A 26606-nucleotide genomic window follows, 5' to 3' on the forward strand; every position below is an offset into this window, starting at 1 on the left:
GATTAAAAATATCAGTTCGGTGGAGGAAACTTTTCTGCGGTGGGGTCCAAAAGACCAACAGGACGAAATTAAATTCAGCAAGCCTCATTTGAAAGTAATTAAAAAAACTTTTCTTTACTGAACTTCGGTTAGCCTTAAATCAGCTGTTATGAATATGCGAAAGAGAATATAGCAAGAGTATGCGAAAGAGAAGCAAAACATTGCCGGCAGATTGCCGGAAAATAGCCGCGATAAACGCTTGGGGCCTTCATGAATTGAAACAACTAAAGAGATTAGATAGACAGATCGACCACCAGTCCTTTAATAGACCACTAGACTTTTTGGGTTAGCTCTGGATTGTCATTTTTATGAGACACATAAGCTCTATAAGGAGAAAGCCCTAATAGGGCTTTTCAAAATTAAGATCTTTTCCGTTTGTGCCCCCTCGGATTAGTGGGCGCATATTATTTGCACCCCTCAGATGCACGTGCAATATTTTTTACATAATGACTTACTATGTAATTGCACGTGCTTTGTAACTGGTGGGCGCATAACGTACTGGGGGCACAAACGGAGATCCCAAAATTAATATTCAAAATCAAAAACTCAAGACTCTAATAATCAAGAATTACGGGAATATATGTTTGGCACTACTTAGATGCACACCATTGACCTTTAACAAGTAAATGTTCATAAAATTTAAAGTTCCATAAGTGAGTTCAGAAGTCGAAACAAAAATCTGTTAGACGAAATCAGGGTAGACGATAATCAGGGTAAGACGAAACAAAAATCTGTTAGACGAAGTAAAAAATCATAACAGGACAAGTCCAGAAATACAATTCAAAGAATTGAATGAAAAACTTAGAATTCCTCTACCTGACCAGCAGATCAATTCAACGATGCCAGCCAAAACAAACAAAATCATCTCAAAAAAATGAAAAACAAACAATCAAACTAAACAAATATATAATCATTGATAAAACTTTGAAGCTTTTACCCCAAAGGAAAATATACCTGTTTCAAAAATGTTCAAAACCAAATTTGGTGCAGTTTTATATCAGCAAGGCCCTAAAAAATTCATTGGCCCTTGAAGATCGATTGACTCGAAAATTTTCAAAAATTAAAAAAAGATATCAATTGAAATTTTAATGAAATGTTGCTGAAAATCGTGATATTAATATCTTAAGAATGATTTCTTAAGACATGATTCTAGTGTCTCTAGAGGCCATCCATTAAACCAATTCCAGGCCTTGAAATATAATTTCGAAATGATCGATAGGCAATAATTTTTATAAGAAATTTCAAAAAACAGAAATTCGTTCTATTAAAATGTAGAAAACCATCCAATTACCCCTAGCAACTAATTAATAACATACTATCAAACCCTGTATGAGGTTATCTGGCTACTCAGGCAAGAAAAACTGAATAAAAGACAAATGTTTTGAAAAAACTTAAAAAACTTGCAAGTTTTAGCAGAATAGACCTGTTGTCCGTAAAATACAGAAAGACAGAAACTAACAGCAAAAGATATCGACACCTCTATTCATTTGTTTAAAAACTTTCTGCGATAATTAATATGCCAGAAATTCTCTCCGCAGAAACTTTTCTATTAGGAGACCTTCAAATTAAACCTAAGTTTCAAAGTGCAAAAATCATTTTTGGTGAGCAAGTCACGTATGATTAAAATCTGATCGCGCAAATAAACTAAAAGCTTTCGCTAGATAGTGACTGTTCACATTTAAAATAATACATACCAACCAAAAGCCAAAAACTTTTTAAAAAATTATAAAGAACTCACTTCCCATTTTTATTAAGTTATTGTTCAAAAACTCACTGTTTTAGTAATTCAACCATCTACTAATATATTCCTATAGATTACTAAGATCATTTACCAAGATATTCAATAAACGATTGTATTACCAGACCACAGATAATAAACATCAAGTCTGTAGAAAACAAAAAAGAGACGAAGTAGAAGGAAAACAGATAAGAAATTTGCAGAAATTCGGATTTCACTAAATTCTTTGTAAATAAACGGCAACAAAGTAATGAAAATACATAACTAAAACTAACAATCTTTTCGAACAAAGAGCTATCGTTAATTTAAAAGCAACTTTCAAACCAAAGGATCGTGTAACTAAAGTAACAACAAATGCAGGAAATAATAAAATCCCACCAAAACTTCGAACAACGCAGAAAAACCGTTAGCAACATACTGCAATTATTCAATAGATTCAATTTTGACGCATTATAAAATCGATGATATCCGTCAATACGGAGACTAGGTAGCAAAACAACAACATGAAAAACAAGTACGCAAAAATATTTAAAAAAAACTGTTAAGACTTTAAATCCTTAAGTTGTTAACAACAAAAAATGCTAACTGAAAACTTTAACTAGAATTAATTATGCCTGATCGGTCAAAATCACCTTGAGTCAAAATTAGAGAGAAGCATTACAATTACGTTAAAAAATGGAAAAACTCCAAGATTTGAAAGTTTCTAAAATTTAGCGATATTAATATGTTCAAAACTAATTTTTGGTCCATCGAATCTCAGGTTTCAGATTGAACTTAAGTTTCAGATTTCGTACAGCAAAGTTGAAAAACTCAAATTTTATGAACTACTTCTTCCTCCTCTAACGGCTTTTGCGCGCGTGACGTCATTTCTCACTACAGCCAAAAATTTTTAGGTCATGTAAAACGAAAAAAAAAGCGTCAGAGGACGACTCAACAAAAAAACAGCAGAAAAAGTCCTGACATAAAATCCAAAGAATTAAATGAAAAACTTAGACCTACTGCATTGGACCTGCATATCAATTGAACAATGGCAGCCAGAACGACAAACAGTCTCAAAAGTTCAAGAAAATCTAAAACAATCGAACAAAATAAACTGAAATACAATAATTGCTCAAACTCTTGAAGCTTTTATCCCTAGTTTTAGCCATTTAAATAAACTCATTAACCTCTGCGCAAGCCTTCAAAGGGTTTCATTGTCCACTAAAGATAGAAAAACTCAGAAATATTACAATTACATTAACGAAAATATGACTCGGGAAATATGACAATTGAAAAATGCCATTTCTATTAAAAATTTCCAGATTTCGTAAAAATGTTCAAAACCATTTTTTGGGTACGCCCGAATCAGTCAAGTAACCCATCTTGAAGACGTGAAAACTTTCATTGGCCCTTAAACATCGATAAACTCAGACAATGACAAAAATAATTTTAAACTTGAAAACAATTGCAAATTTTACTCAAGTGTTGCTGAATTCGTTGTATTAAGATCTTCAAAACCGATTCATCATCTCAAGTAATTATCCAGTAACCCAATTTCAAGCCTCACTAAAGTTTCACTGGCCCATAACGACTGATGAACTCAGATAATGAAATTCAGAATGTTTTAAACTTTGTCAAAAAATTGCTTAAACCCGTAATATTCAAACATTGAAAACAATTCCATTGCCACTAGAAACTATGATGTAACAATTTATCAAAATGAAAGATTTTCAAATTTGATAAAAATCGGAAAAACCGGTATCATTTTGCGTCTTCAAAACATATAGCTCATATAATGGCCATAGAAATCGTAATTACGTCCAGCAAAAGATATTTATCAATTATAGGAAACGTCGAGGACTGAGAAACAAACTCTAGGAAAGACGAAAACTTGCTCTATATTGAGCTCAAAATTTAATAATCAACTTTAACCATGAATTAAGTCCGTCCTAGCAGCTGCACCAATCTCAGCACTTGAGAGACTACAAAAGCCAGTTATGGGCCTCCAATGAAACTTAATGCACAATGGGCGTTACCTGTTTATCCCGTTTCAAAAGATCAAAGTCATGGAAAAACGTGTAAAAGAATCTTACAAAAAAACAGCCGAAAAAATTCGGGAAACGACTCAAAGTAAAAAAAAAACTGATCACCATAACTGACCTGATGCGCCTCTTACTTGCTCACACTAACATTTTCAAAAAAAAAGTTGTGAATCCAAAAGTACTGTTGAAAAGACTTGGTAATACAGAAATAAAGGTAATTCGCACCAGAAGATTGCCAACTGACAGAATGTAACAGGCTCATAAAGAAAAAACCCGAGGAAAGGAAAAGTTGATGGCCAAATAAAAGATCAAAATAGCATTCTCTATATTATTCAAAAAAATTCTCTAAGACATTTAATAAAATCTTTGGCTAGGTCACTCATCCACCCAGAGGATATTACAGAGGAATATTTAAAAAACAAAGTTAAAAGAGCAAAGAAAAACCTAAAAAACAAATTGGAAATTTGTATAAATTATTTCAGTGTCAAGTGCCCTGCCTAGCTTTCAAGTGGCACTTCATTGTAACAAGACTTATATAATTGCTCTATATGAAAAAAAGATCAAGAAAAACGACAGCGAAAACCGCAAAAACATTTTTAAAAAATAGAATATTCGCAAAATTTCGCATTATTTTACTCGATTTTCTTCAACGAAAACAACTCTAAATTAATAGCAATGTATTGACAGTGCGTAGTGAAGTGCGTATTGAAGCACACTTTCTTGAGCGGTAAATTACTTGTTATCGTGTCTTGTTTCTGTAGATCATATTAGTGATTGTACAGTTTTAACTTTACTTTGACTTGTGAAAAGAGAATTAACTTTGATATTCTCAAAACTTTCTTTCTGAGGAACGAAGTTCCTAAGTAAGAGAAACTTTGTGCCAAGTCAGTTTCTCTTACTGGCTTCAACGAAGCCTAGCATAGTTCACAAATTGCGTTATTGTGCAATTGAGTGTACTCAAAAGCACAAAGTGCAAAAATTATTACATTTATTAACTTTGATTATCACGGAGAGGTCTCCGAAAATATTGAGAGATCGATTATAGAAACAAATTGTCCCAGTCAGTTCCTAAGACAGTTATCTAGAACTGTACATCTGGGATTTTGCGATTTCGAATTATAAGCTGAGTTATTAACCAAAACTCGAGCAAAATTTGTTGTTTCAATTTGAATTATTTTGTTATTCTGAGAGAAATAAATTTGTTATAACAGCAAAGCTGTGCAATTAATTATCAAGCGTAATAGAGCAACAAGTAATGCAACGGTAATCTATAGTATAGCGGATAATACAGTTTACAAAAGTTAACTGCAAAAACACAATATCCGGACAGATTTGAAACCGCTGAAACGAACTGGGCGGTGTAAAGTTTTCCTTGACTTTGATAGGAGAGCAGCCGTTACATTTGGTCCGCCGACCCGGACAGTGGAAGGCAAACTGCTGTCCAATCTGATGAAGAGAGTGCCGAAGGCACCCCCCAAAGAGAATCAAACTAATCAACAACGCAACGCCAGTGAGGCAGAGCGAAAGTTGCGAGTGCAATTCACAAAACACGTTGAAGAATTAACCTCGCTTAAAAGGAACAAGCAAAGCAAAAGGCAACCAGGCAATCCCTGCACAACCAGCAGAGAGGAGCTTCAATTAGCAGCTCAAAGGTACGACAAGAAATTCCAAGATTTATTGGAAGAAGTCAACACTAAAACAGCGATTGGCTACAAAAAAAATGAAGACTCAGATCGACCCAACAAACTAAAGGTCCTCTACCAACAGACTGTTCACCTTCTAGAGGAAGAAATACCCAAGCAACTGCAGCGTCGAAACAAGCTTGTGCCCTATCAAGCTAATTTAGTTGAAGAGCATCTGAAAGAAGCAAGGAAGCGCAAAGCAAGTTTGGACTATCATTGGCTTTCATATATAAGCAAAGGCACGCAACCAGCAATGAATGCAGAGCAAAGCAACGCAACCCAAGCAGTGAACGACAGCGAGAGCAATAACAACTACCCAAAGGACAGCCCAGCTGCTCAAACAGTGCAAAATGGAGCAACAGCAAGTGGCCAAGAGACGGAGAATGTTTCGGAAACATCTTCAGCAAAGCAAAGGCGAGAGGAAAGGATGAAGAAATTCGATATGGAATTCGAAACCCAGATGCGACTCGAACAAGCACGGTTTGAGCGGAGGAGGCTAGAGCTGGAAATGCAAATGAAGGAACTGGAAACCAAGCATCAACTGCTGGAGGAAGAGCGTGAGCTAGAGCGCAAAGTGAAGAGAACAGCATTAGAGAACGATGATGCTCGTTCCCAATCAACTGGTGCTCGAGACAAATCACCCTTCAACTGAACCCCAAAGGAGAGAGATGTTTCAGACTGGGCCAGCAGGATCGACAACCTTTTAACACCAGAACGACCAACAGCTCGCTTCGAAGTAACCCCTGAAGTGAACAGGTATAGTCGCTTCTCACGATATCGCAGTTCACGAGACCGATCCTCAAGTGTTGAGGACCGAGACGTTTCCCCCAGAGCTGGTCTATTGCGATACAACACTGGTTATTCGGGCATTAGTAGCCTACCGAAGCTGAAGTTGAACAACTTCGACGGAAACCCTCTCGAATGGCCGGAGTGGTCTAGTATGTTCATTGCTACAGCGGATCAACGACCAATACCAGACTCAAAGATGAGCCATCTGAAGACTCTACTGACAGGCAAGGCAAGATCAGCAATCTCTGGAATGGGCTATTCTGGACAGTTCTATGGTGCTGCATGGAGCATTCTGGAGAGGAAATTTGGGAGGCCTCATGTGATCATTGATGCACAACTGGAGAGTCTTCGCAAAGCAAGTCAGGTGAAACCTCACGACTCATCAGGTCTGATCAGTTTCTCAGTTATTTTTTTGAACTTTGTGAATGTGCTCAAAGAGTACAAGCAGATTGGCGATCTTCAATCAAGCTCGACATTGTATATGGCAGTAGATAAACTACCCCAAGTTCTCAAAGAGAAGTGGTGGTTCTATGTTGATGATAAAGATGAAGATTGGCCTGATATGATTATGTTTGAAAAATGGCTATCAAGGATAGCATTCGTGCACGAAGGGTTTTCAGCTTTCAAGGGAGAGCGAAGAGAAGAAGACCGAAGAAGCACAAATAGAGACAAACGGTTCTCGAAAACGTCGAACTTCAGTGCAAGTTCCAACGTGAAAGAAACGATGCAAACGCAAAGTGATCACTGTCCGCTAGCTGATGGCACTCATAAAATATGGAACTGTCCACTATTCAGGAACATGAGTGTGAATGATCGCTACGCAGCAGTGAGAAAGCAACGCTTATGTTACGGATGTCTAGGCAAAGGACATGCAATCAAAGATTGTAAAGTCAATGCGTGCGGCATCAATGGATGCATCAAGAAGCACAACCGATTGCTACACTCAGAAAACCAAATGGACGAGGGAAATCATGCAGTCAACGTAAGCGCACCAACAATCAACCAGAGTAACGAAGTTACCAGCTTTCTTCAGATAGTTCCTGTCTCAATACAGAGCGGTGGCAACAGGTTGAACACATGCTTTCCTCGATAGTGGATCAACGGTTTCATTCATCGATCAAAGTGTGCAAGAGAAGTTACGGGCCCAAGGCACCGGTGTGACGCTCAACATAGCTGGCATACACGGAACGAAGGATCTGAAGACAGAAAGGGTTCCTCTCAAAATAAAGGGACTACATTCAAAGGTGCATTCAATCGAAGCGTTTGCACACCCGTCAATCTCCTTGGGAAACAAACTACAATTACAACAAGCTGAAGCAAAGCTTCAATCACTTGAGTGTTCTACCCAACAAAAGCTTCAACTTGATGGAAGTTGGCATCATCCTTGGTCAACATGCTTATGAGCTACAACGCCCATTGGACTATAAGATAGGAACACGAAGTGAACCTTTCGCCGTTCTAACCGAGCTAGGATGGTTAGTCAGTGGACCCATGACGGGCAAAAGAAGACAAAATGTTTGTAATTTCGCCTTCACTGAAGATGTGAAAGTGGCAGAGAATATTCAAACCTGGTGGGACATAGAAACCTATGCTTCCAAAATCAACGTCGTCAGTCAGTCAAAGAAGGAACTGCAGGCACGAAAGATGCTAGAGAGTACGACAAAGTTCACAGGCGAGCGGTACGAAGTGGGAACGCTGTGGAGTGAACCGGAGCCAAACCTACCGAACAATTACAGCTCAGCCTTGGGTCAGATTTACTCACTGGAGCGAAGATTCCAAAGGGACCCAAACCTGAAGAATTTGTATCAACAGTCAATAGATACGGATGTAGAAACGGGATTTGTAAAGATATTGGACGAGTCCGAAGTGAAAGGCACCTTCGGGAAAGAATGGTATTTGCCACACCATCCAGTGCTAAACCCGAACAAGCCTGGCAAAGTAAGACGTGTTTGCAATGCTGCCTCAAAGTACAAAGAAGTATGCCTTAATGATCAGCTACTAGCAGGACCTGATCTGCTACATGGGTTGATTGGAACAATATTCAGATTCCGTGAAGGACCAATAGCCCTGACAGCTGACATCGAATCGATGTTTCTACAAGTGCAAGTCCCCGAACAGGACAGAAGTTGCTTGAGGTTCTTATGGCGTCCTAGAACAAACGAACCTGTTCAGATATACGAATATCAGCGTCATGTTTTTGGAGCTAAGAGTTCTCCAACTTGTGCAAACTATGCTCTCAAGCGAGTGGGACTGGACAACGAAAAAGAGTATCCGATTGCAGCAAAGGCAATACAAAACAACTTCTACATGGACGATTTCATCAAATCAGTAGAAACCCCGGAAGAAGCAATTGAAGTTTTCAACCAACTGCAACCTCTTCTCTCACAACATGGATTTGAATTGAAGAAGTGGATAAGCAACAACGATGCGGTTACCGAAGCGATCCCAGAAGACTTGAAGTCAATCAGCAACACAAAGCAAGTCGAAGTGGAACCCAATACGGAGGGATCCTCAGTGCTAGGACTACAATGGACCGTTACTGATGGCAGTCTTCAAGTATGCAGAGGTAAAACAAGGAAGTTGAAGCACCTATAACCCAGAGGAAGATTCTGTCACTGGTATCTTCAGTATTCGACCCGATCGGATTGTTTGCTCCGTTCAGTGTTCACATGAGACGACTTTTGAAAGGCATCTGGACTAAGAATGGACAACATTGGGACAACGAAGTGGAGCCTGGTGAAGAAGAAGAATTCCTGAGATGGAAAAAACAACTTCCAATAGTGGCTGAAACAAGCATCGATAGAAGATACTTCAACAGAGAGAGGGATAAAACTGAGCTTCATGTGTTTGCTGACGCATCTGAAGACACGATGTGTGCAGTGGCCTATCTACGTTCACAACCAAAAGAATACTCAGCCGACTTAGCATTTGTCATTGGAAAATGCAGAGTGGCACCGATGAGGCATCTTTCAATACCACGATTGGAGTTGCAAGCGGCAGTCATGGCAGTGAGGTTGAAAGAACAGATAGTCAAGGAACATGAAATGAAGATAAATAGTTGCAGTTTTTGGTCAGACTCGACTACAGTATTGCAGTGGATACACAGTTCCCATCGCAAGCAACAATTGTTTGTGGCCAATCGGGTAGCTGAGATACTAGATACAACTGATGTTTCACAGTGGAAACATGTGAGCGGTATCAACAACCCAGCGGACATTGGTACCAGAGCAATCAACATTGAAGAACTCAAGAGAAGTGAGTGGCTCACTGGGCCGGACTGGTTGAAACGACCAGGAAATGAATGGCCAGAGCAAGTGAACCTAATCTTTGCAACAGATGAAGAGAATATACCCTCATCAGTATTCATGATGCAGGCTGAAGAGAAGAAAGCTGTTATCCAGTGGGAACGATTCAGTAACTTCAACAGACTAGTAAATACAGTGGTATACGTACAGCGAGCATTGAACAAACACAAACCAGCAACACTCGTAGTCAGCATTGAAGAAAGAGAAAAAGTAAAAGCAACGATCTTCAAGTTACTACAACAAGAACAGTTTGGTGAAGAGATGAAATCTCTCAAAGCTGAAAAGGAAATTCCAAAAGTCAGCAAAATTCTGCAATTCTCCCCTTTCCTAGATGAAGAAGGACTTATTCGAGCCAAAGGCAGAATAGGCAAAAGTCAGTTGGAATTCAATGCAAAGCATCCAATACTGTTACATTGGAAACATCGTGCGGTTGAATTATTCTTGCGAAATGAGCACAAGGACAATCAGCACGAGGGTACTGAGCATGTAAGAAACATTGTTCAGCAGAAGATGTGCATCCTAGGCATACGGAACGCCTTAAGATCAATCAAGAACAAGTCCATTACCTGCAGAAAGGGCAGAGCACAAACGATAGCACCAGTCATGGCAGACCTACCCGAAGAGCGGTTAGATGCTTCAACAGCCTTTACAAATGTTGGAGTTGACTACTTTGGCCCTTTCATTATGAAGATTAGGCGCAGAAACGAAAAGCGATGGTGTTGTCTCTTCACTTGTCTAACTATGAGAGCGGTGCATATAGAAGCTGTACCCAAGTTGGACACAGATAGTTGCCTCAATGCAATAATGAGATTTATTGCTCGAAGAGGCAAACCGAATATGATCATCAGCGACAACGGGACAAATTTTGTTGGAGCTGAAAGAGAGTTTGCAGAGTACTTTGCAGCATGGAACAAAGAAGGGATCGAAGAACATCTAATTCAACGAGGGATCAGATGGAAGTTCAACCCACCCGCAGCACCTCACTTTGGAGGAGTATGGGAGCGGTTGGTGAGAAGTTGCAAGAAAGCAATGTATGCAGTATTGGGGAACAGAACAGTCACCGAGGACGTTCTTTCAACAACGATGTGCATCGTTGAGCAGACTTTGAATGCGAGACCTTTGACTCCAGTCAGTTCAGATGTTAATGACTTAGAAGCATTGACTTCCAATCACTTCTTGCTTGGCAACAGGAACGTTTGCTTACCCTATCTACCATGCGCGGAAGAATTTGTTGATCATCGAAAGCTCTTTCGACAAACTCAAGCCTATGCAAATCTCATATGGGACAGATTTCGTAAAGAATATCTGCCAACTCTGAATAATCGGCAAAAATGGCGATCTACGGCGAACGAAACCCTTAAAGAAGGCGATCTCGTTTGATTGATCGAAGACAGTGATAAGCGTGGATATTACAACCCAGGTCGAGTTACGGAGACCATCGATGGGTCTGATGGTGTGATTCGATCAGCTATAATTCGAACGAACGACGGAGTGTACAAGAGACCAGTAGTGAAGCTCGCCCCAGTACTACCAGGGAAAGATGTTTTCGCGATGGAAAACAGGGCCGGCGATATTGCGGCTGAGCTTAACAACTCAGAAATCAAATTGAATAGCGCTTCAATGTTATTTCAAGCCTTAAAGCTAGAATAGTGTGACAAGCGAAATTTAATGCTACATTCTATCGAAGCCATACGGATTTGGTCATTTTGTTCAACATTTATATTTAGCAACTATTATTAGTACACAATCGTCATTCATGAAGCCAAACTATAACTCAAACTCGAACTACCTCAACCACCAGCAAAACAATACTACGACTTAACAGTATTGCATCAGATTCTTTACGATTGGATTGCGAATCAACCTGTTATTGATACAGAATATTCGACAAAACTTCTACATGGTTAACGAATTTCCCATGACATCAAAGTTACACTGAAAAAGTGACGTTATGGAAAAGTGTTCACATTCTGTCGACATTATTATCTACAACCAATCAACAGTTGAATTTGACATGTAAATCCACGTGAATAGCAGCATAAAAGGAGCTTGAAAAAACTACCAAAAATCAGAAGAAACTTGCAATTTTGGTTAGATTAAACTGACATACAGTCCGTATTGAAGCACACTTTCTTGAGCAGTAAATTATTTGTTATTGTGTCTTGTTTCTGTAGATCATATTAGTGATTGTACAGTTTTAACTTTACTTTGACTTGTGAAAAGAGAATTAACTTTGATATTCTCAAAACTTTCTTTCTGAGGAACGAAGTTCCTAAGTAAGAGAAACTTTGTGCAAAGCATAAAGTCAGTTTCTCTTACTGGCTTCAACGAAGCCTAGCATAGTTCACAAATTGCGTTATTGTGCAATGGAGTGTACTCAAAAGCACAAAGTGCAAAAATTATTACATTTGTTAACTTTGATTATCACGGAGAGGTCTCCGAAAATATTGAGAGATTGATTATAGAAACAAATTGTCCCAGTCAGTTCCTAAGACAGTTATCTAGAACTGTACAAATGATTTTGCGATTTCGAATTATAAGCTGGGTTATTAACCAAAACTCGAGCAAAATTTGTTGTTTCAATTTGAATTATTTTGTTATTCTGAGAGAAATAAATTTGTTATAACAGCAAAGCTGTGCAATTAATTATCAAGCGTAATAGAGCAACAAGTAATGCAACGGTAATCTATAGTATAGCGGATAATACAGTTTACAAAAGTTAACTGCAAAAACACAATATCCGGACAGATTTGAAACCGCTGAAACGAACTGGGCGGTGTAAAGTTTTCCTTGACTTTGATAGGAGAGCAGCCGTTACACAATGAACTTGCGAGACAGCCAAAAGAACTAGAACAAAATGATTTGAAACAAAAAAAATCCCAAACTGCCATCAAAAATTGGACAAAAAGTGCGGAAAAAGCTTAAATTAAGTCAAGAGTAAAAAACATAGCCGGCAGATTGCCGGAATAGTTGCGAAAGAACAGACCGGCGTGCCATATAATAGATAGAAACAGATACAGATCTAAACTGAAAAAAAAATCGACGCCGCTCAAAAAACTAGGTAAAAAACATTCAGCGATCAATTAATAGAGCTTGTTAAAATTCATTCCACAGAAGCCTCTTATTAGGGCCTTTACTGCACATATGAGTTCCTTTGACCTTAACCAAATTCAAATTAAACTTAAGTTTTAAAGTGAAAAGTCATTTTATTGAGTGAGGTAAGTCACGTATGATCAAAATCTAATCACGCAAATAACCTAAAAACTTTCGCTAAAGTGAGTGAGAAATGACGTCACGCGCCCAAATACCGTTTGTGAGAGGAAGAAGTCATTCAGAAAATTTGACTTTTTCAGCATTGCTGTGTGAAATGTAAAACGAAAAAAGACCGTCAGACGACGAAACAAAAAACATAGGACAAGTCTTGAATTACAATCCAAGGAATTGAATGCAAAACAGACCCAATATATTTGACCAGCAGAGCAATTGAACAATTCCAGCCAAAAAGACAATCTCAAAAGTTGAGAAAGTAAAAGAATGAAACGAAAATAATTATTGTCAGACCTTTTGAAGCTTTTAACCTGAAGACCATATATATGACACAAATCAATATACTCATTAACTCACGCAAAAGCCTTGAAACAGATCAATTCGCCACAAATATAACAAATGCTTCAAAATATTGAAAAATGAAAAGCGAAATATTTACTGATATGGCTGGAAAAAAGTTCGAAACCATTTTTTATTTTCTTCTGGAGTTCTGTCTTGTAACAAGTCGGCATTATTTAAAGTTTCGTTGGCCAGTACAGATCGCTAAACTCAGAAAATGGCAAGAAATTAAAAAGAAATTTCATCAAAAATTTTAAAATGCAAGCTCTATTAAAAAAATTGCCTACAATTGCAATATTAAAAAACAGAAAACTATTTCATTGCTGTTAGAAATTATGCAGTAACATACTAGGAAACCCTAAAGGAGGTTCCCTGGCCACTGAGGAAAAATAATAAAATTTCAGAAATTGAAAGAAAAAATTGCAATTTGAAAATCGATAGAATTTGTAAAATTAAAATCTGGAAACACATTCCCCATACCACCAGCAACTATGAAGTAACTTTTTAACAACATTTAGAGGAGATTCACTCACAGTTTAGGTTAGATAAGCCTGAAAAATCACAAAAATTTTTAAAATTAAAAAAAAAGCAAGTTTAGTAAAAAAAAAAATTGGCAAAATTTGTGATATTAAAATATTTTCAATAAACCAATAAAACCATTCCGAGGCCAATAAAAAAATTTCAATAAACTAATTTATTAGCAAACCCTAGATGAGGTGTTTCGCCACTGGGGCTAGAAAACTTGAATAATGACAATAAATGTTAGAAACTTTGAAAAAAACTGCAATTTTTATCAAAAAAAATTGTTAAAATTTGTGAATTAAAAATTTTGCAAACCATTTCTTTACCACTAGAAACATTATAATGACCTATTATTTGGCCCCAAAAGAGGTTTCTTGACTCCATGGGCTAAAACAACTCAAAAATGCCAAAAATTTTCAAAAAAACTTGAAAAAAATGTTAAAAATTGGTATAAATTACCATGTTTATGTTTAGAGTAGCAAAACATATAGCTCGTAAAATGGCCATAAAAAGGAATTTCGTCTTGCAAAAACCCTTTATCGACTTTTACAAACCTCAATTGTAGGCTGATCCAACAAAAAATCCAAAAAAATGACGAAAGAAGTGAAAAATGGCATTATTTTGGGCTCAAAAACTCCTAAAAATGACCTTTTAACCTTGAATAACGGCCTTCCCAGTAGCTTCACTACTCTAAGTACTTGAAAGACTACTAAACGCGGCTACGGGCTTCTAATGAAACTTGATGCCCGCTGAGCGTTACCTGTTTATCCCGTTTTGAAAGCTCAAAGTCACGAAAAAAGGTGTGAAAACATCTTACAAAAATAAAAAAAACATAGCAGGACAAGTCCTGACGTACAATTCAAAGAATTTTCATTGACTAAAAAAACTAGACCTAAAACGGACTATGAATGGATTCGAAAAACCATTTAGAAAAAATCCGATCCAAAAAATCGAAAAAACAGTAAAAATCAATGTGAAATTGCCGCATGTGAACAAAAAAACCACTAACGATAAAGCGAATTTTTGTTCAAACACCGTATTCTCACTCTACCTTAAAATTAGAGCGAAAAAATTTCACGCCGCAAAACCACTCGCTTTTTCGCTCCATTTCCTGTTTCGGCGTGACCAAAATCACTACTCCAATTTGACTTCAAAAATCATGAAAATGTGTGAACAGATCTTAAAAAAAAGACAGCGCCCCAATACAATTCAAATTCTTTGAATTGTAAAAAGACAGAGCACCAATACAATCCAATTCTTGGATTGTAAAAAACCAAGAGCACCGCAATATAGCTACGCTCAGCTTACAGCTTCGCAGCTATAAAAATAGCTGCTAATTGACACCAAAAGTCACAATTTAAATCTGCTTGAGATGGTCAAAATGCTTTCAACCCCACTATTATCAGCTTTGATAATTGAGAAAAACACCTTTGACTGAAGAAGGGAGTTAAAACAAAAAAAAACTGCTTTCAAAAAGCCGCACGTAATCAAATATATTTCACTCTCTCACATAGTGAAATTGTTTTCACCTACTTTTCTCGTTCACACTCAAATAAGCTACATGAACAACACCAATCTCTCTTCTCTCAGCTCTTCGGCAATTTGACCTAAACACCTGTTTTCACTTCCTGTAAATACACTCCGACAAAATAACCGATAAAGAAGACGCTAAACCAATACGCCTCAAAAAAGACCGAGCACGAATACAATCCAATTTTTGGATTGCAAAAAACCACGAATACCGCAATATAGCTCCGCTCAGCTTACAGCTGCTCGGCTATAATAACAAGAAGACCAGCAAAAATGGCTGATTTTCCGCGCTCAGGTGCCGCGGTTAAGCTATTAATACAATTAAGCTAATAAAAATCCCATTTTTCTAATATTTACCTCACTGGTAGTAGCTTCCAACCTCTCTCCAGTAGCTAGATTGTTAACTTCACTCATTGGAGTAGTGGTTGGTTTGTCAACGGTTGCGGTAACAACTGCACTTTCTGTTGAAGGCTTTTGTACAGATGCAGTGTTTTCTGAAATCAACAGTTTCTGATACAGAACTAGAAAAGAAAGTCACTAGAGTACATTGTTTCAGAATACAAATTTTTGGATATCGAATTTCTGTTTGACGCCAAAGATGATTAACTATTACTTGCGCGCTGCATGAAGCCTTTCTTAAAATAAAATATCTTTGAAAAGAGGAGTCGATAATAATAATTTATTGCAGTCAAAAAATTACCAAAGCTCAGTTGATCATTGGAAAATACTACAGTCCATGGTATAGAACTAGTACCTCAAATCAGTAAACTAAATATCGCCAATTTGTATTTTGTGTAGTTGATCGCAATTTTTTTAATCCAAAACTCAGCGCTAGATCAACGCAACGATGTCGCCAAAGCTTGAACTGTTAATGTTATATAACGAAAGAGAAAACGATATTCATATTCGCCAGGATAATTTTTTGAAGGATTTAGGGATTGCAAAATCTCGATGACAGCGAGAAGTCATTTTTGAAGATTTTTGAAGTATAATTTTTGACGACCCGAATTGCAGACGAGCGATCATCCGGGGGAATTCCCGACGCGTCGATTAAAAATTTCACCAATAAAAACTCACCAATCAATATTTGCCTTCAAAATTGAGCTAATTCGTTTCATTCCCTGACATTGTTCTTGCCCGTAATAAAAAACTGCGCTATTCTGAGATAAACAATCAAAGCGTCCATATGCTCATGATATTAAAGCTTTCGCCAAGTTTGACGCGCTGGAATATCACACAAATCTGACCAAAATTCGGCTACTAACCGCACCCTAGGAAAAACATACTTGCCGGAAAATAGCCGCCGTTGATTCCCATAACTCTATTGGGATTGAAAGAAAAGAAAATATCAACAAAAAAGGATTTTTGTAAAAAAAAAAACATTTTTAAGTGCAATTTATTTTGATGTCATTTTGTAATTGAACATACTCCTGTCTCTCAGTGAGAGGCTACAGGGTCTGGTATCAATACCAATAAGCATTATAGATAGTAACTAAAACTTATGGCAACAAAGTTCAAGTACATGGGCAGCTAAAAATGGGCCATTTCTGAGTTTGTCCCGTTTCTTCCGTTTTATCCCGTTTCTACTTCTGACTTTGATTTTTTTATCCTGACTCTCTTCATTTCGAATTGCTTTGCTGAGCAGCTGCTGTTTAAAAGGACTTCGGGCAGAATGACAGAAGAGTAAAACTAGCCTAGAGAAGTCAAAAAGATTTCACGCAAAATGTCAAAAAAGCGGCAAAAAGGTAAAGCGAAAAAAAAAGGAGCGCTATAATAGCCGGCTGAGAAGATGAGGGCGGCTATTAATAAACCTAATTCTGTGCGAAAAACGCCGACTACAAAAATTGCTATCTTGACCAACAATGAGTGAAGTGCCCTAGGAAAACGATACGCATAATTCATAGATGAAATAAATAGTCTAAAAAACAGCTACTGGAAAAGTTGGAAGTAGAGAGAAAATTCATGATTTGTGCAGCGCGTTAGAACATTGTCCTCATGAGGCTTTCTCTGCTTTCAAGGTCAATACAGTGGAACTCTTTAAAGAATGTGGTTCCAAGAAGCAAAAAGTTTGCACCCCATAGAAAACAACAATTTTTATCCACTATGACAAGGATTGAGAATGTTTCTGACCAAGGACTTAGATATTTCCAAAATTACAGGAACATAGCCGGCAGATTGCTGGAATAGCTGCGAAAGAATAGACTTGCGTGCCGTATGATAGAGATAGAAACAGATACAGATATAAGTTGAAAAAGTTATCGACGCCGCTCAAAAATTTATGTACAAAAATTAAACGATAAATTAATAAAGCTTGTTAAAATTCATTGCGCAGAAGCCTCTTCATTAGGGACCCCTATTACACATATGAGTTCCTTTGACCTTACACTAATTCAAGATAAACTTAAATTTTAAAGTGCAAAAGTCATTTTATTGAGTGAGGAAGTCACTTACGATCAAAATCTAATCACGCAAAACTTTTGCTAGAGAGAGTGAGAAATGACGTCACGCGCGCAAAAGCAGTTAGTGAGAGGAAGAACTCATTCAGAAAATTTGACTTTTCACCTTTGAGGTGTGAACAAACGTAAAACGAAAAAAGAGCGTCAGACGACGAAACAAATAAACATAGCAGGACAAGTCCTGACGTACAATTCAAAGAATTTTCATTGACTAAACAGAAAAAAAACTAGGCCTAGAATGGACTATGAATTAATTGAGAAAATAATTTTTAGGAAAAAATCGGATAGAAAAATAAGAAAAAGCAGAAAATCAATGTCAAAATGCAGCATGTGAACACAAAAAAACCACTAGCGAGAAATGAAAATTTAATTCAAACAAAAACTAGGCCTAGAATGGCTGTGAATGGATTGGGAAAACCATTAAGAAAAAAATCCAATTCGAAAAATCGAAAAAAACAGTAAAATCAGAGTGAAATTGCCGCATGTGAACAAAAAACCACTACCGAGAAACCGATTTTTTGTTCCAGCACCGTTTTCTCACTCTACTTTAAAATTAGAGCGAAAAAAATTTACGCCGCGAAACCACTCGCTTTTTCGCTCCATTTCCTGTTTCGGCATGACCACAATCACTACTCAAATTTGACTTCAAAAATCATGAAAATGTGTGAACAGATCTTAAAAAAAAGACAGCGCCCCAATACAATTCAAATTCTTTGAATTGTAAAAAACGAAGAGCACCGCAATATAGCCCCACTCAGCTTACAGCTATAAAAAGTGGCAATGACAAGATACCAAAAAAACGAAGTGAATAACAGTTCGATCCGATTGAAACATCCAAAGCATGTTGTACGCAGACCACTATTTGTGCAGAACAGAGAAGTTTGAAGGAAAGCGGCGACTGAGTGCGATAGCTCCGGCGATTAGTTGGGCAGCTATACACAAGTTCCAGACACATGCTTGCCCAAGTCGAGTAGTGCCGGAGCAAGGAGTAGTGAGACGATATGATGGCCTCCATTTTCCATGAACACAGACACTATGCAGTACATCATCCCTTTAGGAGAAATATTCCAATGACCAAAACTGCTATCTCGAGCAATAAAGAGTGAAGTTTCCCAAGAAAACGATGCGCAGATTTCATAGATGAAGATAACAGTCTAAAAATCATCTATACGAAAAAAATTGGAAAAAGAAAAAGGAAATTCATTATTTGTGCAGCGCTTTAGAACACTGTCCTCATGAAGCTTTTTGATTTAAAACTCAACCCAAGCTGAGTGGAACTCTTGATAAGTGTTGTTGCAGGATGCAATATTTTGCAGTCGATAGTAAACTCAATGACCATGAACTTTTCTCCACTAGCACAAGGATTGAGAATTTTATTGACCGGCAACGTAACTTTACAAAATTTTCAGGACTTAGCGATTGAGAGACATACCTATAAGGAAACGGTTAAATGCAAGATACCAGAACAAGAAATGAAGTACAGCTCGATCCGATTGAAACTTCCCACGCCTGGTGTAGAGTACGGACGATCACTATTTGTGCAGAGCAGAGAGGCATGAAGAAAAGCTGTACATGACTGCCACAGCTCCTGCGATTCGTCGGTTAGCTATACACATGTTCGAGACACATGCTTGCCGAATGCAAGCAGTGGCGGAGCAAGGAGTGGTGTGGCAATATGATGGCCTCCCTTTTCGATGAGCAAGAACAACATGCAGTATACCACCCAGAGTAGCATAACATTATACCGTACATGTTGCGCGATGAGCAGGATGATGAGGTAGGCACTGCCCAAAAGCTGACCCACGATGTGTACTTTGATCAGTATCCGTACCTTGTTTTGAAGGTACTACCGAAACTCTGTATGTTCTACAATACGGAGGCGTCACGATATATCGCGATAAATCATCTAGGAAATAACTACCGGTAGCAGACGAAAACCACGAAGTATACAGCTGTGGTGATGTTGTTAACTTACGATGGAAGGGATGCTTCCAAATTATGAGATACCGGAAAATAAAAAAGTTCTACGTGTAGTTTACAACTCAAGCTCCATTCCAAGTTTCAAGTCCTCTTTCACGTTACTGCCTTTTCTCAAAGAAAGCATTCAAATTCCAGAGGTGGCTATTAAGAGAATTCCGGATGTGGGGGTACCACAACCAGTAACAGACAACGATAGCATACAGGATAAACAGCGCTATTCTCCAATCAGTAACACCTGCAAGAACACGTAGATAAAAACTTCATTACACGATGTCAATTCAACAACCCAAGGAACACGACGGTTTTCTGCCTGGAAGGGGAGGGGAACGAGACATATGCAGAATTCACTATATATACTATATGGAGATCGGTAAGCTACGCCGTTGATACATCGGAGGGAACCTTTTTGGAGATTTTTGACAACCCGAATTGCAGACATGAGCAATAATCTGGGGGAAATCCAGACGTGTTCATTATAAAATTTCACTAACCACTGTTTCCCTTCAAAATTGTGCAATCCGTTTAATTGCTGACATTCGTTTTACCCGCATAAAATACTGCGCTATTGAGAGAAACAATCAAAGTTTTCATATGCTCATGATACCAAAGCTTTCGCCAAGTTTGACGGACTGGAATAAATCACTCAAATTTGATCACAAAGCGGCTACTACCCGCAACCTATGAAAAGAAGCCCAATTACACATGAGTCGATGACAAAAATTTTTATCTTGAGCAATAAGGAGTGACGAGTGTCCCAGGGAAACGATACGCAGATTTCATAGATAACATAAGTCTAACAAATTAGCTGGAGGAAAGATTGGATACAGAAAAAAAATCATCAATTCTGCAGTGCGTCAGAAAGAAATTGTCGGACTTGGTTCATCTGATTCTTTTCGGAAAGAAAAAGAGCAATTCATAATGTCAAAGAGTTTACCTTGTCTCATAAAAGATTCAAAGTTGAATGGCAAAGCTGAATGTTCCTTCAGACGTAGACGGCTCAACATAAAGCGACAAACGTCAGATGAATTGTTCTCGAATGACAGGCGCGGACAATTTAATTTGGGGGTTTCAAGTCAAGCGTCAAAAATCACTAGGAAGCGAAGAATGTTCTAGAACACAAGTGCAAAATCGTAAGCAAAATGGTAAGAAGAGATAACAAAATAAGGGCTACAAATTTCGTTCCAGATCAATTGAACAATCAGAAATTTGTCAACACGCGAAAAACTGAACAATGTCAGTTAAGCAAGCAGCTCGTAAAACCAGTAGCAGAATCGGAAAAATGAGACGAAACTTGAAAACATAACCGACTAACGTCGGGCGAATTGCTCTCAAACGATCGGCGAGCGGTTGGCTTCGTCAGTAGCTAGCTTTAGCTTGATTCGACTCTGCAACTGTTAGTTTTCTAGCCTTGCTAGCAAATGAATCAAATAAAAAAACTGATATTTTAATAATGTGCAAAATATTGTAAAATTTGTAAAAAAAATATTTGTAAAATTTGTAAAATATTGCAAAAGAAAAGCTTCTAGATTTCGCAGTGATAATGTTCAAAACTGTTTTTTGTCTTTGGAGTCATGTTAAGTAACCCATCTGCAAGATTTGAAAAACTTCGTTTGCCAGTAATCATCGTTAAACTCAGAAAAGGACAAAAACATTTAAAAATTTTGAAAACAATCGCAAATTTTAACAAAATCTTGCTAAAATTCAAGATATTAAATTTTTTTTAAAAAAATTGCTGATATTAATATCTTGAAAAACATTCCATTACTTCTAGAAGCTATGCAGTAATCTATAATCAAACCCTAGAGGAGGTTCTGTGGCTCTTGAGGCTGGAAAAACCTTAAAAAAATGACAACATTTCAAAACTTCAAAAATTGCAAGTTGCATAAAATTCTTATACTTGCGATAATAAAAGTTGAAAACTAAACCATGGCCAAAAACGTTTTCCAGTAACTTATTATCAAATCCTAACGGAGATTTTCTGTTAGGCTGAAAAACCTGAATAATGGCAATAAATGTCAAAAAAATTGAAAAAAAATCGCAAGTTTTGTAAAAAAAAAATGCTAAAATTCGTGGTGTTGAAATGTTGAAAAACATTCCATTACCTTTAGAAATTATACAGTAACCTATTGTCAAACCATAGAGGAGGTTCCTTGACACCTAGGGCTGAAAGAACTCAAAAGTGATAAAAAAATTTTCAAAAAGCTTCAAAAAAATTGTGAAAATTAATATGAAATTGCGTGATTTTAGCGATCCGTTGTTTGTCAGTAGCTAGAAACGGGGGAGGGGTCACTGGGGCTGACGGGGAGGGAGGGTGTTGGCATCAGTGGGTTGAGGGGCAACAGCGCGGTGGGGGGGGTGGGGGGGTCAACAGTGGGGGTGTCTTCAACCTCTAAGAACCGCCCTTCACACCAAAAGTGTAAGTCTCCAAAACAGTTTGAGCTGAAACAGAGCTGCAAGGCTCTAAGAGCATTTAACGCCCGCTGAGCGTTAACTGTTTATCCCGTTGTTGAGGACGAAAAGTTAAAAGCGTCAGACGAAAAATCGGTCAAGCGAAAAATCGCATTAAAAAAGACCAAAAGGACTAATATAATTGCTAAACTTGGTTTGAGAGCAATTAAACAGGAAATTCATGTTGATTGACAGCGAAAGTCTTATACAGAGATAATTTTTGACTCACCAGGAATTAGTTCAAAGAAGAACAAAAACCTTCCTACGAAGTGCGAATCGGAAACATGAGACGAAACTTGAAAACCGGAAATTCATCTTGATTGACAGTGATCTTACAGAGATAATTTTTGTCAAACCACGAATTAGTTCCAAGACGACCAATACCTTCCTACGAAGTGCGACACATGTGACGAAGATTTTGAAGCCATGCATGCTCTAAATTATATAAGAAGTGGTCTGATTTCACTTTGAGAACACAACGATCGCACAATGAAATAAAATTCGTTGGCTGCCCTAGCTAGTCCGACTTGGCTCATCACAGAAAGAGCCTGTTATCCGAGAACATCCAATGAACACAACTGCAATCATGTGTTGATCTGTTTATAGGGTGGACTGAAGGCCACAGGAATCTGCGTAGTTTGATATTCGTGCCACATATACTGAGGCAAAATTTTACAGAAACTGATGATGTCCCAGAAGTTATGATGTCCGAGAAAGCTTACCAAAGAATGAAGGAATGTAGCAGAAAACTTTCCACGAAAGAGAGTTTTCAGTGCATAAGTTTTAATGTCGGTATAATGATGGGCAACGGAAGCCAAAATTCTTTTGAAGATTAGCAGGACAATTGTTTTAAAACGGGACAAACCATTCCACATAATAAAGAATTGGGTCAAAACGCGGCTTTGTATCTCGATTTTTGGGTTTCTATTATCTGCATAAGGGGTACACGATACATTTAGAGATCGTTCCAATTAAAGATGGCGTATTCTTGTTCTGAAAAATGGCCAAACTGTTCATTAAGAAAAAAATGGCAATAACAAAATGAGCCTGATCATTTCTGTGATAAATTTAAATAATCAAGTAAAATTCTCGAAGGTGATGCGATTGAGTGCTTTTTGCATCCAAAATCTATTTGAAGATCCGATGTCGTGGGTCGAAAATAGAGCTCTTATAAAGATCAAATTGTATACATCATGAAGTATATTTTTGACCACCCGATCATGCGGGTCAGTATTTAATCAACAAAACCCATATAAGGAGTACCTCACCACCAATTCCGAAGATACAGAAAGCATATCTACAGATGCAACAAAAAACATATTCACGCTTAATAAACATAACCGACTAACGTGAGGACAGGGATGATGTGGGGGACGAAAAGTTTTGAGGACGAAACAACAAAAAAAGTCAGACAAAAAATCGCATTGAAAAAAGAACGCAGGACTAATATAATAGACTGTTGAACTAATTTTGTTCTGAAATCATGATGCAACAAGCCTACCAGAGAGATTAGTTAAATTTTTATTTCATCTAATGATATTTCGGTCATACTTGTTCCTGTTGCAGTAGTTCCACTTGACGACGATGCTGCATCATTATTTGTCAAGTGATTTCCAGTCTCTGCACTGCTGCTGCTCCCGCTTCCGTCTGCATCGCCATTGGTCGCATTGGTGGAAATGGATTCGTCTTCCTTCTTTTTAGGAGGCGGTGGTGGAGTCCAACGTTCCAGTTTCTTCATAAGGTCTTTCATTGACTGTATCGCCTGACAAAACACTTTGTCAGGCAAGTATTGGATATCAGCTAGATGAGATACTCTAAAAATATTTGAATTGTAAGTTATAACTCAAAAGGATCTTTGCACTGGAATAAATATTCATCAAATAAATAAAAAGCACACGTAAAAAACACTTCGTGGAGTTTTATTACAAATGCATTTTAAGTTCTGCACGCCGAACCAAATGGTTATATCTCAGACTATGTTCGCATTTTATACAGGTCATAAGTATAGAATAAAAACTTAGACAGATACAAAGAATAGGGAAAGGAAATACTAAGAAAGACAACTTACTGATTCATTTTAGTCTCTAAGCTCACAAATTGCAATTGAACCAGAAATTTTAGACATTTTGAAAGCTGAAAAAAATCTATCACCTCTTTTCCAAATTCGGAAGAAATTGAGCCATGAACAAAAACTTAAGGATCTTGAAATAGCCGAACAACCTCTAGATCAGATCATGGCTCCCCGTTGTATTTCTTTTTGTTTTTAAATTTTTTTAAACTTTGCTTGCCTGAGACAACGAAAACAAAATTTGCCAAAGATAGAGCACTTAACAGGCAACAATTTGGTGAATTAAAGCCTACCACAGCTTAATTACTCAAATTGTTAATTTTCACTCAAACTAAAGCAAAGATAATATCCCCAAACACCTAACACGATATTAGAATAAAACAAAATGATTATTGCGTCACTTGTGAAGGTAGATAAGGTTGTAGATACACATTTTCGTAGATAAGGTTGTAGATACACATTTTCGCAGAATTGATCCAAAAAACATAGCAGGCCAAGTCCTGAAATACAATCCAGAGAGCTGAGCAAAAAACCTAGAACTACTGTGCCTGACCAGCAGATCAATGGACCATCGTGAGCCAAAGTCATCGAAAAAGTCAATTCCAAGAAGTCAGGGTAAGACGAAACAAAAATCTGTTAGACGAAGTAAAAAAACATAGCAGGACAAGTCATGACGTACAATTCAAAGAATTTTCATTGACTAAACAGAAAAACTAGACCTAGAATGGACTATGATTTGAGAAAACCATTTTTAAAAAACTCAGATAAAAAAAAGAAAAAAACAGAAAATCAATGTCAAAAGGCCACATGTGAACAAAAAAACCACTAGCGAAACAAAAAAACCACTAGCGAGAAATGAAAATTTAATTCAAACAAAAAACTAGGCCTAGAATGAGCTTTGAATGGATTGGGAAAAACATTTAGAGAAAAAAATCCGATCCAAAAAATCAGAAAAATAGTAAAAATCAGAGTGAAATTGCCGCATGTGAACAAAAAACCACTACCGAGAAACCGAATTTTTGTTCAAACACCGTTTTCTCACTCTACTTTAAAATTAGAGCGAAAAAAACTTCACGCCGCAAAACCATTCGCTTTTTCGCTCTATTTCCTGTTCCGGCGTGACCAAAATCACTACTCCAATTTGACTTCAAAAACCATGGAAATTTGTGAACAGATCTTTTAAAAAAAAGACAGCGCCCCAATACAATTCAAATTCTTTGAATTGTAAAAAAAATTAGGCTCGCTATAATAGCCGGCTAGAATTGAAAACGCGCCTATTAAAAACAATAAAAAAGTTGAGAAACTATAATCAAACAAACTAAAAAATATAATCACTGCTGAAACTCTTGGAGGTTTTACCATGATGGCCAAACTTGATTCATTTATATCAACCCAATAACTCACTCACAAGCCTTGAAAGAGGTTTATTGGAGAAGGCTCTATAAGGAGAAGGCCCTAATAGGGCCTTTCAAAATTAGGATCGTTTCCGTTTGTGCCCCTTCAGCATAGTGGACGCATATTATTTGCACCCCACCACCCCCCCCCCAGATGTACGTGCAGTATTGGGGGGGGGACAAACAGAAAAGATCCCAAAATTAATATTCGAAATCAAAAACTCAAGACTCTAATAATCAAGAATTAGGGCATATATTTTTGGCACTACTTAGATGCACAGTCTTGACTTTAATAAGTGAATGTTCACAAAATTTAAAATTTCATAAGTGAGTTCAGAAGTCATTTTTTTGAGTGAGGTAAGTCATCGAAAAAGTCAATTCCAAGAAGTCAGGGTAAGACGAAACAAAAATCTGTGAGACGAAGTAAAAAAAAACATAGCAGGACAAGTCATGACGTACAATTCAAAGAATTTTCATTGACTAAACAGAGAAACTAGACCTAGAATGGACTATGATTTGAGAAAATCATTTTTAAAAAACTCAGATAAAAAAAGAGAAGAAAACAGAAAATCAATGTCAAAATGCCACATGTAAACAAAAAAACCACTAGCGAAACAAAAAACCACTAGCGAGAAAAGAAAATTTAATTCAAACAAAAAACTAGGCCTAGAATGAGCTTTGAATGGATTGGGAAAAACATTTAGAGAAAAAAATCCGATCCAAAAAATCAGAAAAACAGTAAAAATCAGAGTGAAATTGCCGCATGTGAACAAAAAACCACTACCGAGAAACCGAATTTTTGTTCAAACACCGTTTGCTCACTCTACTTTAAAATCAGAGCGAAACCACGCCGCAAAACCACTCGCTTTTCGCTCTATTTCCTGTTTCGGCGTGACCAAAATCACTACTCCAATTTGACTTCAAAAATCATGAAAATGTGTGAACAGATCTTTTAAAAAAAGACAGCTCCCCAATACAATTCAAATTCTTTGAATTGTAAAAAAATTAGGATAGCTATAATAGCCGCC

The 26606-nt window shown here is 37.4% G+C and overlaps 1 protein-coding gene across 1 annotated transcript in view; it reads right to left on the reverse strand.

The window, feature by feature from the left end:
- Positions 1 to 26606, reverse strand: part of LOC142347942 (histone-lysine N-methyltransferase E(z)-like) — a 116516-nt gene that overhangs the window by 35808 nt on the left and 54102 nt on the right. The window contains exons 7-8 of the mRNA XM_075399107.1: positions 23668 to 23930; positions 15590 to 15726 (exon numbers count right to left, since the gene is read on the reverse strand). Coding sequence (XP_075255222.1) covers positions 15590 to 15726; positions 23668 to 23930 — 400 coding nt within the window. The remainder of the gene's footprint in view (positions 1 to 15589; positions 15727 to 23667; positions 23931 to 26606) is intronic.

This window comes from Convolutriloba macropyga, chromosome 10, assembly GCF_964194025.1.
Source record: "Convolutriloba macropyga chromosome 10, txConMacr16.3, whole genome shotgun sequence".
Taxonomy (NCBI): domain Eukaryota; kingdom Metazoa; phylum Xenacoelomorpha; order Acoela; family Convolutidae; genus Convolutriloba; species Convolutriloba macropyga.